Source organism: Myripristis murdjan, chromosome 24 (genome assembly GCF_902150065.1).
Source record: "Myripristis murdjan chromosome 24, fMyrMur1.1, whole genome shotgun sequence".
Taxonomy (NCBI): domain Eukaryota; kingdom Metazoa; phylum Chordata; class Actinopteri; order Holocentriformes; family Holocentridae; genus Myripristis; species Myripristis murdjan.
Window position 1 is genome coordinate 6,429,616 of NC_044003.1, and position 16,536 is coordinate 6,446,151.

The window sequence follows — 16,536 nt, forward strand, 5'->3', positions numbered from 1 at the left end:
CTCAGCGACTCCACTCAGCTCAGCCGGGAAGCTGCTGAAAACCTCTTTTGACTGCCTGAAACCCAATCGCTGCTGACTGTCTGTCCGCTGAGTGCTCACCACCAGCCGCTCTGAGGACTCATTGTCTGATGAAGGAGTGTGTGTGTGTGTGTGTGTGTGTGAGTTTGTATGTGCGAATACTAGCAAGCCTCCCTCACTGCAGCAGCTAGCTGTACGGATGTAAGTGTCTTGTTGATGTGTTAATGGCTCCTAGGTGACTGGGACACCATGTAGAGAGAGGCTTCCTGTCCCTGTGTGTGCATATGTCTGTGTGTGTGTGTGTGTGTGTGCTCCTGAGTACACACTGGCTGTTAATGGCTTCACTGCCTAAAAACCTTACATGTAGTGTGCCCACAGCAACATTCTCTGCGTGTACGTCTCACACCTGATGATATATATTCTCACACCCTTAATTTCAAAAGGGCATTAAGCAGTTTCTGGGCCTCATTTGTACAAAGTATGTCAAATTAGATTTGACTTTAAAATGCACTTATTTCCCAAAACATTTCAGCGCTATACCCCCGCCCCCCACTCCCATTTGTGCTGCAGGCAGATAAGTTGCAGAGGTTTGTACTTATAAACTTTAATTACTCCTTTAAACACACTCTACCCTTGCTACTGTGTTTGTGTCAAAATGATCCAAGTTTTACTAAAAGAAAAATGCCTCAGCTGAAGCATTCAAGAATTCAGTGTGAAATTTTTATGCCAACCATTCCTTAATTATAGTGGATTTTCTTGCATAAATCAATTTCATCACAAAAAATGACAGGCACTATCCTCTCTGGAACTGAGATGAGCCGATATATGTTGAGTATCTTTACACAAACTTTAATTTCTGTATTGCTTTAAAATCGCAGTAAAGCCTGGGTCTATTTGACTCTTGCAAAACCCAAAAAGTACCAAAAGGTGCAAAAAAAATGAACAAAGAGTTAAGAAGTTACAGACCTATACCAACAAACTATGTTTTAATGCATTTTGTAAGCCAACTCTTATTAACCCTATTAACAAAGCTACTGTTTATTTTTTCGTAACTGTTACTTGACCGTATGCAATCTGCCCATTTTTCTCTGTTTTTTTTTCTTTCGGCTGCCGTACGTCAAATTGAGCATACTAGCCAGCACTTTGGATGAATCGCAAACCAAATCAAGAAAGCATATATAGACATGCATATTTTCATTCAAAGCTCACAGATACCTTGCTTGACATTGCACCACTTGAGACAGAAGCAGCAAAACGGTGGCGTATACGTGATGCCTTGACCACAGATAGGCAGCTCTATTTGAATTCAGCCGGAGACCCATCTGACCGATTGATCGAAGTGATTCATTATGATATAAAAATCCACAAGGATGCAGCCAACAAAGACAACGGCGCATTTGTTGTTACTGAAGCAGCCTTCCCTACGCAGATCTTTGAGGGTGATGAATCACTCGGTGATGCACTTGAGATTTCAGAGGACAAGTCCCCTGGATCGCTGCAACATCCTGGAGCGACAATGGAGAAAAAGGTCCCATTCTGTCGCTCCACGTCCCGGTGGTGTCTGCTCTCTCCTCCCTGGCCATCAGGACGGCCCAGAGGGAGTCGTGTCTCTGATGTTGCCCCACTGACACCACCGGTAACCTCATGCCAGTTTTTTTGTTTTTTTGTTTTTTCCCTGATTACCTGGTTACTTGTCAACTTCCACTTTGAAAAATCTTTGTTTGTCTCTCTCTCTTGACTGGTGCTTTAGGTTCACTTAGAAGAAGAAAAGTCTTGCCTCTCTGGTATCTTTGCCATGGTTTCTTCACCTTTCCGACAAGGTTTTCCCATTTCCACATGACCCTACAGTCTGTGGGCTATTTTTGAACCTGCTCAGGTGTCTATCTGCTCTGACACTAATCAGCAGCAGCACTCACACTCATCCAATTTACAATTCAAGTGTCATTCGTCAGACACCTGGGTGACACAAAAAACATGGGTGTGTATGTCTCAGGAATCCCACATTGTTTTTTTTTTTTTCTACATGGCGTAATTCTTAAACACAAAAGTAAGATAAAGTTGTGAGTTTGGTCAGCAAGACTGTATGACTTTTATAAACCTCTATGAGCAACATCCACAAGTTCTTATGGTGGCCTTTAATTCACAGAAATAATAAGGTCACATTTTCACCATGGAGACGTTAAAGCTAGTTAATTAGACCAGAAACCCAACACAAAATGTCGTGGAGAGCTCATACAGCTCATTGCATATGATTGGAATATTATATGCATCGTTTTTTTTTTTTTTTTTGTGAGCTTGAGACCAAAATATCTTGCTTGCTCATAACCCTGTCCTCCATTTCAGAGCAGCTGGAAATGTCAGGCACCAGTAGGTGAGTGTGTGTGTTGTTTTTGTTCCAAATTAGAGGGTACGGCTGGAAAATGATTTCTGAAAGCCAGAAACCTCAGAATCTCAGCACTTGACACACTGAGTCAGTGCGGTATTGATCAGCAACCTTGCCAGTTCCCCACAGATACTACAGTCACTTTGTGCTATGAGACAGAAAAATTTTACTTTTAAGTGCGTCTTTGCTTGGTGATCCATGTCTTGCAAGGGAAAACCCCCCCCAAAAAACAGGGGATCAGCAGAGTTTCACACTGAGATAATCTCCGACATGACCTGGGTGTTTGCAGGGATCAAACTTGTGACTCCACAGTGGGATTTTACCAGCAGACGGTACCTTACCTCCTCTGACAACTCCCCGAACACCGAGAGGACATCCAGCAGCAGACTGGCTGTGTAGAAAGACTTGATCATGTTCCTGGGAGGAAGGAGGGGGGAAAAAGAGGGAATGAGGAGTGGAAGAAAGAGGGAAGAGGAGAAAGAGAGGGAGAATGAGGAGGGAGGGAGGAAAGAAGGTTGAAGGGTTTTGAAAAAGTGAAAGAGAGAGCAAAGGTATGGGGACAGAGAGGGAGAAAATATAAAAAATCATTACCATCGGTTGCTCATTTCAGTGTTTCATTGAGAAGAGTTACGATAAATGCAATAAAGAGGAAAATTTAAAGACTTTATTTTCCTACACAGGTTTAAGTGATCTGAACCTTTTTAACCTCCATTTGCCCGCTGCCTCTCTCTCTGACTGTTTTCTTGATGTGCTTTTGCAGTATTTTTTGGTTCTTCCCACACCTCTGAACAACAGGGTAAGAACAAACCACACTGAAGATATTGCTTTTGTGACATAATTAACAATGTCAGTGGAAATGAAAAATTTTGCAACATGATTTTGAGCTACAAATGGCATGCCAAGAGAGCTACGGTTCCCTCTGAAACATGCAGCTGTGAATGCAACACAGCTGTATTACATTATAATGAATCGGATACACTGTTTTATCTTTTGAGTCTCTTTGTGTGTGTGCCTTGATGGACGTCATGTGACCAAAAATCAAAATACTACTCAAAAAACTAACAAACTGCTGTGAGTGTACCCGACTTTTCTTTTGTTCGCTGGATTCAATTCGCACTTGAGGCTCCGCGGCTAAATTGGGAATCGTGTTTGCAGTGATTCTGAAATAGTACTCTCTCTGTCCTTCTTATCTCTGATGAAAAACTACTCGGCTGCTCTTTCACCCTGGGAACGGCCGGCTGCCCGGAGCCCATCAGCAACCAGTCAAGCTGCAGACAGCAAAGCCTCTATCCTGCTGTAATGTGACTGATTTTATTTGATTCCAGTGCCACACAATAATCTCAATATCGGGCCAAAACAGGTTCACAAGACAAAAATAAATTTAAAAAAAGAGTAAAAAAACAAATTATTGGTTCTCTGCAGCAAATTCACCTGTGCCGGAGCATATTTCAACTCTCTCATAATCGTCCAACCAAAGCGATTTCGCAGAAAATGAAAGTAATTCTGCGATGAAACACACAGCTGAGCTCACCATATAAAGGACGATAAAACAGTAACTGGACTTGATTTCCAGTTTTTCCCAAGTCGCAGACAGATCCTGTCCTCCTCTGAATGACCAATAAACCCTCTGCCTTCTGTAGCCGATGGTAATGGACCTTAGCGCTGTGTGTGTGTGCGTGTGTGTGTGTGTGTGTGTGAGCATGCAAGCGTAATGGCGAGGTTCTGAGGTGAAAGCTGAGTGCTCCCAGGACTTGGTGACAATGACAGGGATGGAAGCAGCAGGGAAAAATAAACCTCAACACAAAAAAATCATAAATACAAATGGACACAGACACGACACACACTTTGCACCCACACACACACACACACACACGACACACACTTTGCACCCACAGTGGCTGATGCATTTGGAAAATCACTGGTGAGTTTCATTCACTTTTGAGCCATGGATCAGCACAGTCTAACCCTCACAAAATGGCAAAATGGTGACTGGCAGATAAACTTGTGGTCATGAGATTTGGTCACCTCCTCAATCATGATCCTACTTATTCAGGGTGACATACACTACTCACAAAAAGTTAGGGATATTTGGCTTTTGGGTGAAATTTATGGAAAATATAAAAAGTTCACACTACAGTGATATTATATCATGAAAGTAGGGCATTTAAGTAGAAGCATACACTGGTGATTTCCTCATCTCAAACAATTTCTTGAAACAAAAGCCAACAACAGTGGTGGATATACCACAACAAAAAATGTCAGTGTCAATAACTTGTCATGTGCCCTTGAGCATCAATTACAGCTTGACAACGACGTCTCCTGCTGTTCACAAGTCGACTTATTGTCTGCTGAGGCATGGCATCCCACTCTTCTTGAAGGGCGGCCCTCAGGACATTGAGGTTCTGGGGTACAGAGCTCCGAGCCTCTACACGGCGACTCAGCTGATCCCATAGGTTTTCTATGGGATTCAGGTCTGGAGAAAGTGCAGGCCACTCCATCTGAGGTACCCCAGTCTCCAGCAGCCGTTCCCTAATGATACGACCTCGATGAGCTGGAGCATCAAACACCTGATGTGAATTTTGCTGTTAAACTCCTTGTTAGAGAACAGCAACTTGTGCAAAAAGTACTGAAACACTGAACAGTTGGACATGTGCATTCAAAAGTTTACAGAAGGTCACATTAAGTTCACCTGTAAAGGTTATAATGCATTTTAGGTTCATCCTGAAATTTCACCCGAAAGCCGAATATCCCTTTTTGTGAGTAGTGTATGTCGACTTCGACACCGTGACATGAGACTAGATATCACACTATCACGATATGACAGATGCTGTCTTTTCCTGGTTTCAAAGGCTGGATTACAGTAGGGAAACAGAGATATTTTTTAACTTATCTTATCTTATTCTAGCTGTTCTGTTATCAATCAGTATTTAAGTCCCACCAACCCCAGATGGGAAACAACTCATCACTCTCCATTGACTCTGTGTTGTGTTAAAGTGTCTCGGTGGCTTCCCACATTCATCACATGAAAAGTCCCCATCAGTTTGCTGCACGCTGGGAACGGCTGCATTCAGCAGAAGACACTGAGTGTTTTGATGGTATAGATGGAAAGAGAAAAACAAGTTGGTTTTTTTTGGCAAAACTGTGTCCAAATGATTGTGTATTGCACTGCTAGAATGGGTGGCGTTGATGATCCTCGCTGTAGCAGCAAAATACACAATCATTTCACCATCCACACCTGCAGTTTGAACCAAGCATACACACATTTAACATCAAAACGCTCTTCCGTTGGATCCAGGCAGTGTGAAGCAAAGTGACGGGGACTTTTATTGTGACGGCTGTCAGAAGCCAAAGAGGCGCTTTCACACAGCGCAAAATCAATAGAGAGCGATGAATTGTTTTCTTTTCTTTTCTTTTTTTCTTGGCACATTTGGCTCTAACTACTTAGTCATCATATCCACATTCCTAACGACTGTTTATCCACAGTCTGTTCTGCCTACATATCTTATGAAAGCACCATTTGTCATCTTTAAAATATCATTTTTATATCGATATTGAGGTCAAAGCCACTGTGGTATTTGAATTTCTCCCAATCTTCCAGCCCTACTTACTTATCATATGACAACGGTAAGTAGTCTTCCCTAGTTTCCACCTTCCTGTGTCAACACAGTGAGGGCTGCCCGCCAGTCCAAACATCACTACCTGATTAAATAAATGAGTTGTGAGCGTGCGACTCATCTTTTCTGGGTTTAGAGTGAACTAACCCAGAGCAGCCACAGCCCAGATTTACCGGCATTTGGGCTGGTGGCAGTTTCCCAACCTAACACACACACACACACACACACACACACACACTGAGCATGGCACGGTGAAGGTAAGGATTATGAATAGGTTCCTTGTAGTGTGAGGTACAGAACAGCAGCCTCAAAAAGTTGGAGGAAGTTTCTTATTCCAGCAAACTTTCCCATAAACATTCAACTCTGCACCTCGCTGTTCTGCCGGGTGAATGTGTGTGTGTGTAGTTGAATGCCAAAGTGCATGAGTGTGTGTCTGTGTGTATGTATATAATTACACATGGGCCTATGTAAGTGTGTCTATATGATGTGTGCATGAAAGTGCATATTTGTGTGTGTTAAATTGTGCATTTTTATATGTTAGTGCCTGTTTGTGCTTGTGTGTGTGTGTGTGTGTGTGTCCAGAGGTGATATAACCCAGCACTGAGGCCTGCAGGCTGTTAGCGCAGACCGCTGCTTCTTGTAAAACCGCAGGTTGTTTGTGTTCCCGTTTGGCCGAACAGCTTCTGCTTAATCTCCCTGCTGGAAACAGAGAGCCGCCTCACATGTTGTTTACGCCGCAAACAGCTCCAGAGAGCCCGTCGCCCGCCTCCATTCATTCTCCACCGGCCGCCACGAGGCGCGCGCGGTTACCAACGGGGGGCAGGACACTACAGCTCTGTTTCTGTGACGCCGTCTGACTTTAACGTGACGCTTTCCCCCGATGCTGCTTTCCTGTTTCTGCTGCAGAGGCCGGGGCGGCGCCGCCTCCCTTCACTTCAGCAGGGCGGAAACCTGCCGACACGCGATTTCACTCTGGCTTTCCTCCATCTGAAGGCCACGTTATGACGCATTATGTCATTACACGCGGTAAACAAAAAAGGTGGTAATTGGATATTTTTGTATTGTGCATGAATACAGACTCCTATAACAAGGGGACTTTAACAAACACTTGAAGCGTGGAATGTAGAACTACAAATAGTTCCAAGAATGAGGTATTTATTGTGTACTTTTGTCAGTATCTTAGTATAACGCCGTTTGCCTGAGGACCTGAGGAAAATAGAGAAAGTGGACATTTTTAAAAGCAAACTCAAGACCTACCTTTTTAGTATGGCTTTTAATTAAATGTTATTTTAGGATTTTTTTTATTTTATTTATCATTTTAGACCTTTTAGTCTGGTTTTTAACTGAATTTTATTTATTTTATTATTTACTTGTCTGTTTATTTATTTTACCTTTTTAGACTGGTTTTCAATTGAATTTTATTTATTTGATTATTTTACCATTTTAGTCTTGCCTTCAACTGAATTGAATTTATTTTATTTACTTTTATTTATTTATTTTTATTGATATTTACTGAATTTTAATTTTTAATATGGATTATCTTCTCTCTAGTGTATCCTCACTTCGAAGTGGCGAGTGTAGGATAGCGTTTCCTCAGTGTTTTTTAATTCCTTAGTGTTTTTAAATTTGTGTGTGTGCGTGTGTGCGTGTGTGCGCGCGTGTGTGTGTGTATTTATGTGTGGGAGAAGGGGGGGATATATCCTGTGTCTATTGTTTGTTGTATTGTTTTTATGTGTTGCATTGTTTTTATTGTTTTTATGTGTTTTTATGTAAAGCACTTTGGGCTGCTCCTTTGGCATGAAAAGTGCTCTATAAATAAAGTTTGATTGATTGATTGATTGATTGATAACTGACTGATACTGGACATTTTTTTTTTTACTTTCGACTACTATTATATAAACTACAAGTAATGGGATATCCATTACTGCTCATACATTTGTGTATTTTGTGTGTTTCAGTATAACTGTTTGATTTTGCAAACCATATTGCGAACAGAACACTTGTGTATTCTGTGTGTATTTAAGTGTAACTGTCTTTTTGTATGTTTTGGATAGTATAGCGCAGTAATTTTCAAACTGGGGTCTGGGGACCACCAGGAGTCTTGGAGAGGGTTGCAGGGGGTCCACAGCAACAGGAGTAATGGATTAATGTAACTTTCGTGAGATTTTAGGAAAGCTAGAACAGCATGGAAATGTGTAGCCATGGATGGGATTTTAAGTGTGATTTATAGTGATCCTATTTTGACCATGGTTTGGCTGTAACGTTATTTCTCCGCCTAACAGTTCTTCCAAGCCTTCTAAGAGCAGATCCTCTCAAATGGGTTTCCGTGGCCTGACGTGCACCTCATTCTGGAGGTCCTTCACATGAAAAACTCCTGGTAAGTGTGCTGTAAGTAGGGCTGGGTGAGAAATCGATTAAATCTAATTATTTGAATTTAGGTTGTGAATTGATGCAGAAAGCAGCAGAATGGCAAAAGTGAGATTTTGACAACATATTTTAGGACACCATGACAGCCGCGGAGCAATCCGTCAAATAAGCCCCAATTCACACACAGAAGCGGCATGCCCAGAAAATGTATGTGTGAATCACCTGTCACAAAGATTACCATCAGTTAGTAGTAGTAGTAGAAAAACAAGAAAAATATAAGTTAAAATTACAAAAATCAAGATTTTATTTGTTGGCCATATCGCCATAACTGTAAGTATCTGGGACTCTTTGGGATGAAGCGCCCATATGAGCTAAAGGAGAGCCCTAATAAAAATGTGACTTTAATATTGTTGCAAGAACGTTCAATATTTAAATACTACAGCTAACCTGAAACTCAACTTCAGTGTTGCCTCCAGGAGACAGAAATGTGCAGACGCCGTGTGGACTGCAGGGTTCACACTCTTTTTCTGATTTTCTGAGCGGCCGGTGTCTTTTGTTTGCGTGAAATCCAACAGGAAGCGGCTGAGAAGCCCTGACAAAGTGGCCAAGATCCTCAAAAAGCGCTGCCACCAGCATTTTTCTCCGTTACAAGGTCAACTTCTCAAAAGAACAGGCTTCATGAAAACCACTTTATCAACCAACCAATCATTCGACCAACGTTTCAGCACGGGGTGTGAATAGCATCACAGCGCTTTTTTCACTCAGAAAAACAGACAGTGGCGGCGGCTGAGGAGAGGCAGCATGTGTGAGCGCAGCCTGAAGGTGCAGGACTGGAGACAGACAGAGCCTCAGTCTGCAGCAGGTGAAGAGGAACAGCTGAAAACTTGGCATGGGGATCAAACGCGACGCAGACTGGATGCCAGCCGCCCTGTGATGTGGGAGCAGAGATCGTGTGATGATGTAACGGGGAATCCTCCGCGGGCTGCCTTGTTTTGCTCGGTAGATGCAGATTCAGCCTCCAGTTTTCCCACAGGCCTCGCTCACTGAACCCCAAAAGCCAGAGGTAACGTTTTCTACAAACCTCTGCCCAAATACGGAATCCCGTTTTCAACCCATACTCTCTCTCTCTGGGGAAAATCCACGAGGCGTCAAGCTGGTGTTTAAAACCTGGAGCTTTTGATTCTCTAGTGACTATTTTTGGTAATTTCAGAAATTTTACATATCAGGCCCATCCCCTGTCTCAGTTAGTTCAATAATCATTTGGTCTTCACCCAGCCAATCAGCAAAGATCGCTCTACATCCCAGGTCACATGATTGTGGCATTTGACCAATCTCAATGGCTTTGATTTTCTATTACAAAATGAAAATTTTAGAAAAATTTTATAGAAGTAATAAAGTCCTGTCATGTTCTCTAATAACAGTCTAGGGTTGTTTTTTTTTTAATTTCAAAGTATTTCAACGAGTGCCCTATAATGGCACTGAATTCTGCCGCTGATTTCCAAACCCAAATCATTGTTTTGCTGACAAAAAGCACCACAGTACACATTAAATATGTAGCTGTGAGCGGCTTTATGAGATAAAATTTACCACTGGAATCATTCCAGCTCACTGCTGAGCCATAAAAACATCTGTTTGACCAGCCACCATGTCCATTTCTTTCATTTATTTGTTCGATCGGATATCAGCAGCAAAAGTATTGAGAGGAGGAAGAATCACTGCACTGAAAGCATGCAACAGGTCATGGGTGGCTTAGCAGGTTTTATTTATGACACCGATCATGTTCATGCTGTAAAAACTGTGCAAATGTTTTTATTTTTTCAAATGCAACCATCCAAAAGATAGATAACTTGAAGGAATTAAAAAAGAAACAGTCATTTCTCACACAGACAATTTTTTTTTCGATCAAGTCTCGAAAAGCCTTACAAATCAGAGAAAGACTTCTGGGGCCAGTTTGACTGTTTATGCAAGGAAAAGATGAACATGATGATGATGAATCGCTATGGCAACCAACTATCCAATCGCACCGCGCGACAGTCTGCAACATTACAAATTTCTGGAGGTGCACAACGGGGAAAATGAAGATGTATGACACTTTTTTCCTTCGTCAAACCCCGGCTGTGTTAGTGAAAGAAAGTCCAGTTGTACATCGACTATCAGTTACTCACATTCCACTGTTTATTGTAAAACACACACACTGAGAGAGAGAGAGAGAGAGAGAGAGAGAGAGAGAGAGAGAGAGAGAGAGAGAGAGAGAGAGAGAGAGAGAGAGAGACGAACACAAAGGGAAACAAGAGTCTCCTTTACTACAAGGAAGAGGGCATTCCATAAATGTACGCATACACACACATATAGATCTGAGACACACACACACACACACACACACACACACACACACACACACACACACACTGCTGTTCCATGCACACAGAGCTGCTTTCATGGCCATTTATCTGCTCTCTTTCTGGCAGCACAGAGGTCAGCATTTCTGGCATGACATACACAGTAATGGAGGTTACTGTGTGTGTGTGTGTGTGTGTGTGTGTGTGTGTGCGTGTGTGTATGGGTGGAGCAACCCTCTTCATCAAGCCTGATATCCTCACAAGACCTTCCACCTCTCCGTTCCCTCCAGCTCCCTCTGCATTAAGGACACGGCGGGAGTTTGCAGCATTTCGCTCTACAGAACAACAAAAAAACTCACTCTTGTTTTTTTTTTTTTATTCGATATTTAATGTGATAATCATACGATTTTTGTCCTTCAGCATATCTAAAGCCATAATAAAGCTCTGCAAAGAGTTACAACTGAGAACGCTGCTGCAGAATCGAACCAGCAGATTCCACGGCACGATTCAAGACTCTGTAATCCGACTAATTTCCAGTTCATTCTTTGTTAATTAAAGATTTGAAAAAAAAAAAAGTGCTGGAGGAAAGGCTGTTTTCCTTTTCTTCCTTTCCACACTTTAGACTCGGAGGCCTTATTAAAGGGATGGTTCACCCATTTTGACATTTTTTCACCTACCCATTCCCTTTCACTTCTCCTTGCTGTCATGCAGGCAGTGGTGCTATCTTCCTCTCATCGCCCATATTTTTTAAGGAAGTTGGTGCGCGTCAATGGAAGGAGGCCTTTGACGCCACTGACATCCATTCAGTTTCCAGCACTAAGTAACAATAAGAGGAAGACAACACCACCACTTTCCTAAACAGCTAGAAGGAGAGGAGAAATGATATCAAGTTTTTCTAAACAGGTGAAATATCCCTTTAAAGTTTGCTATCCTGTTTTACTCTACAGGGGAAGTGAACAAGGAAAGAGGAAAGTATGGAATAAATATTTGGTGAAGGTTTGGTGACACACATTTCTGTTTTTTTTTCTCTTTCTCTGCCACTCTACCTCTGTATTTACCCTTCCCTCCTTCCTTCTCACCTTCCTGTCTTTCTAGAACATGACCTATTTCTTTGGAAATTTGGAAACACTGATAATGGGGGGGGGTTAAAAGTTCTCCGTTTTGGTCATTTCATTTCGACGGCGTGGCTTTCGCTTGGCTGTAAACCGCACCCGGCCCACAGGAGGAAAGCACTGGCGCTCCAGCTCATTCCTGTCAAAACACACTTATCACAGGGGAGGAAAAACACGTAGCAAAATGATATCATCAGTAAATACAAATGCACACAATCTCCCCGTCCCCACTGCAGACACAGACACAGACACACACACACACACAAGATCCCAAGGCCGCATTGGAAGCAGACTGGTCAGTGTATGAAAAAAAAAACCACACATCCACAATGACAATGTAACAAATGGTGTTATAATCTGATATTTTAATTTAAATTTGTAGTCTCAATTTGATCTCTCACTCAAAATGAAAAATAAAGTCCAACATCATCTAAATCTGATGCAAGATTTATTGAGCAAACATTATGGTTTAACATTAGTTAATTACCGTATTTCCCCAATTAATTGCCCGGCCGCAAATAGCTGCTTGGTTCTTTTAAACGCCTGGGGTGTGCACCCATTTTGCGTATTAAACGCCCACCCGAATAACCGCCGGGGCGATTATTTGCATTATATTGAGGTAACCCAAAATAAGGCTACTCACCTTATTTTTGCAGAAGTAAACAGTTAGCCGCACAATAACTCTGCGGCACTTCTAATTTATGTCAAAATAAGAGAGCTAGCTAACGTTAGAACAAAAGGGTGTACCGTAATCTTAAATCGACTGACTGTAAATATGTTGGACAGTAACTGTCATCACAATAATGGCCTGGTGCAGGTCTGTGCAAAAATAAATAAAGGCCTGCAGCGAATAGCCGCCTGGTTCTTTTAAATGCCCGGGTTCCAAGTTGATTTTGCGTATTAAACGCCCGGGCGAGTAATTGGGGAAATACGGTAATTAAGGTGAATTCCCTGAGCTGCATAGATATATATTTTTATGTTACTATACAACAGTGGTGTCAAAACAGTCGAAATTTACTTTCTATGTTTTTGCACTCATAAATTTCAGTATTAAATTCTATGACGGTATTAAAAATCAAATCTAGTCTCTGTACCACTGCCCGTCCTCGAGGCTTACAAAGCCAGCAGGTCCACTGGAGAACCTGGTTTTAGAAATACATAAACTACAAACGAAAACAAAACCTGGTTCAAAACCTCGCCTGTGTTCACTCACCATGGAGCCACACCACAAGCACAACAGAAATGAAAAGGCAACATTTTACAATAAGAGTACAACAATTAATGTTAGTAAATGTTAGTTAATGCCGTAATGGTTAATTAACTGTTATTTAATGATTATTATGGCATTTACTAATGTTAATAATACCTACAATAACCCTTAAATAACATTTAAATTAATACCTTAGCATGAACAGCATTAGTACATGATTCTTAGACACATTAGTTAACGGTTAGTTAACTGTTACTTAATGTTTATTACCTGTTACTTAATGTTTATTACCAGTTACTTAATGTTTATTACGGCATTAACTAATGTTAATTGTTGTACTCTTATTGTAAAGTGTTACCAATGAAAACGTCACAGGTAAATGGCCGATATCATCCAACATTTCAATTGAAATTCCCCACTCGTATGCACATAATTTGGCTCAAAATGAAAATTCAGCAAGTTTACCGTGACCAAGATGGGTGCAAGTTGCCGTCTGTGTGATTTTTTTTTTTTTTTTTTTTGTATATGTGTCTAAGACATTGCTGCTAGAAGCTCAGGGACTTTTTTTGGCCTGTTGGTGGCGCTGCGGTGGACCAATCAATATCATCAAGATTAACCCTGTGATGTCCAAGACATTGAGCTTGACATTTAGACCCCCGTTGGCCTGGTGATGGCGCTGTGGAGGGCCAAAACGGTTCATATTCAAAGTCATCCAAAGTTTCATCCAAAAGCAGCAGATCAGAAAACACACGGGACGGACAGATGGAAGAACAAACGGACCGATCCACTGTCCCTTAACCAATCTTCAAACAAAACTCTGTCCTCCATTTCCCATTTTGTGTATTAGAATTAACATTTGGGAGGTTTGGTTTCACTGTTCACATTCGTATCAGAGTGACAGGTTGGAGTCCAGCTGGTTGTGAGTTCAGATCCGGCAGCAGAGGACCGCGGCTGCACCCGGCAGCCCCCGTGCCCGCTCTGCCAGCCCCCGTTCATAAATGTTAAACAAATCCATAAATTAGTGAGTCCCTGCCTCGCCGTGTGCCAGCGAAATGATCAAGGCATAATAAAGTTTCATTTAGCCTCGTCTGCTCTGGCCTGGATTAAACTCAGCCGAACGGAGGAGAAGCCAGCTGTCCTCTAAAAGCAGCAGTTTCCAAACTTTTTCATGTTTTGGACCCCGACTTGACTTTCAATACGCTGTGGACCCCCATGTGAGGTGGACCCTACTTTGATTTGGGTTTTCAAAAGCATTTAAACACATCTGATACTGATCCAGCATCATTAACCTGACCTTTAAATAGACAGTTTTATTTTTTATTATATTTTATTTTGCTTTTATTAGGTTTATGTGTTGTTTATTAGGTTTATATGTTGTTTCTTTCTCTTTTTTTGGTGCTATTTTTCAAGTTTATTTGTTTATTTATTTATTTATTATTTTATTATTTGTATTTTGTTAGTTCCTAGGAAATTTCTTTTTTCAATTATTTTTTAAACTAATATCCTGTTGTTGTTGATGTTGTTGTTGTTGTTTGGTTAAATTGATCATTTTTCCCCATGTTTTTGAAATAAATTAATTATAAATAACTGATTTTTTCCCTCGCAGGTTTTAAAGGGATTTTAAATTATTTAGATGTCATACCTAAATCCTGACAAATAGGGGAGAGATTCAACCGGAATGACGTTAAAATGATTCCTCACACGTTTTCTGCAGTGAATTAAATTACACAAATTTTCCATTTCTGGAAAAAAAAAAAAAAAAAGTCACCACTAAAAACATGAAGAAGATTCTGGTTAGCTGCTCGGTGACCTGACAGTTCAATTCAATGGTGTGACATTTTTTGGGGTTTGCATTTTATTATGTATCAAATCGGGAAAACCCGAATAGAGACGGAAACATTTGAAACAGCTCTCTCAATGTGAGCGTTTATGGTCACTTGAAGCAGACGTGTGTTGTGGTGATAAAGAAATGATGTAATAAACAGCGATGGAAAAACGTCGTGCCTTAGGTTTGGCATGAGCGGCCCGATGAATGGTCCATTGTCACGGCACGGCAACAGTTCGGCGAAGGATTTGGAGGTTGAACTCCCGTGAACCCCCATTACTTTTATTGTGTGGAAAACAGTGTATCTTTGATGGTGACCTCATGCTGCAGCAGTAGGAGTAAATACAAATTTCAGCCTATCAATTTCTGTACCCTCCACCCATCCCATCGAATAAAACCTTCTCTCCCTAAGTGGTCCCACTGGATTACGCTTCAAACTGAGGAGGAAGAAGTACGATGTCATTTCAAGGGGTCTTGAGGGGTCACCTGTGAAATATCTGTCCAGATGTCATTACCCCTCACAGCTCCACGGTCAATAGCTGGTGCATCAGAGTCACACCGAGTGCACTCCTTTGTTTTTGGATGAAAGCCACCCAAAACGCCCAAGAACAACATCTTGCTCATGGCCAATCCAGGGTTGTCATCATGGCTGGGATGAACAGCGCCTTGCCCTGGAGCTACTGCGGGGAAATCACAGCTGATAAACTTCCCCTGAATGCAGAAACTGTGAGAAAGAGCAGGAATGACTCTGCCAAAGACGCTGAGTGTGTTTTTGTTTTGTCGCTACCTCAGCTGGTCGGTCCCGCTCGACCGCTGACTCCTGAAGTTTTTTTCATATTCTTCATCATCTGTGTGGTACAAGTGAGGATGAGCCACATCTAGCAGTTTAAATCTAATGAGGTCGATCCTAGGCTTTACACGATCAGGATTTTTGGGGATAATCTGTGAGTTTAAATAACCGATCACCGATCCGATCACATGAGGGGGCAGTGTGTCTATTTAAATAACTTGTTTATTTACTGTATATACTCATGTACCGTTTACTGAGTATCAACAAAAGTATTCTCAAGCATTTTTTGCCAGTGTTTAAGAATCTTTGCCATGCCCCAAACCTTGAAGAAGTCCCACACCACCACCATGTTTGTTTGAATCAAGATTCAAAAAACTTTACTGTCCGTCACATATGGCGTTTTTCCACTAGTACCTACTCGGCTCGGTGGTTTTCCATTACAATCGAGCACCACCTTGCTGTCGGTGGAGTCGTCATAGAAAGGTGGCACAGAAAAGTCTCCACCTCTTCATTTGACCACGGTACCGGTTTGCTTGCCATTTTCCAACTTTGCCAACTTCAGCGAGGATCAATGCGCACGGTCGCTGTTGCCGTTTTCTTTTAAAAATGCCGGGTTCGGTTTTAGTGACCGGGCTCAAAACTAACATGGCGGTGGCGTGGAACCTCTTCGGGGTAAATGTGGCAGATCAAACAACGCAACGGGAGCATCTGCAAAAAGTTTCAACACGACAATGACGTCATTGATCGGATCAGCGAATTAAGACATTACAGCCGATCACACAAACTGCATAAAATGCAAAATATCGGCCGATCCGATGTAGCCGATCAGATCAGTGGAAAGTCTAGTCGATCCTGAGGCTGGTGGTGTTTGTGTTTTT

The 16,536-nt window shown here is 41.8% G+C and overlaps 1 protein-coding gene across 1 annotated transcript in view; it reads right to left on the minus strand.

Annotated features, from left to right (window-relative positions):
• vta1 (vesicle (multivesicular body) trafficking 1) overlaps window positions 1-16,536 on the minus strand; it is a 96,637-nt gene that overhangs the window by 37,815 nt on the left and 42,286 nt on the right. Inside the window, exon 4 of the mRNA XM_030046695.1 lies at window positions 2,743-2,818. Within this exon, the coding sequence (XP_029902555.1) occupies window positions 2,743-2,818 (76 nt within the window). The remainder of the gene's footprint in view (window positions 1-2,742; window positions 2,819-16,536) is intronic.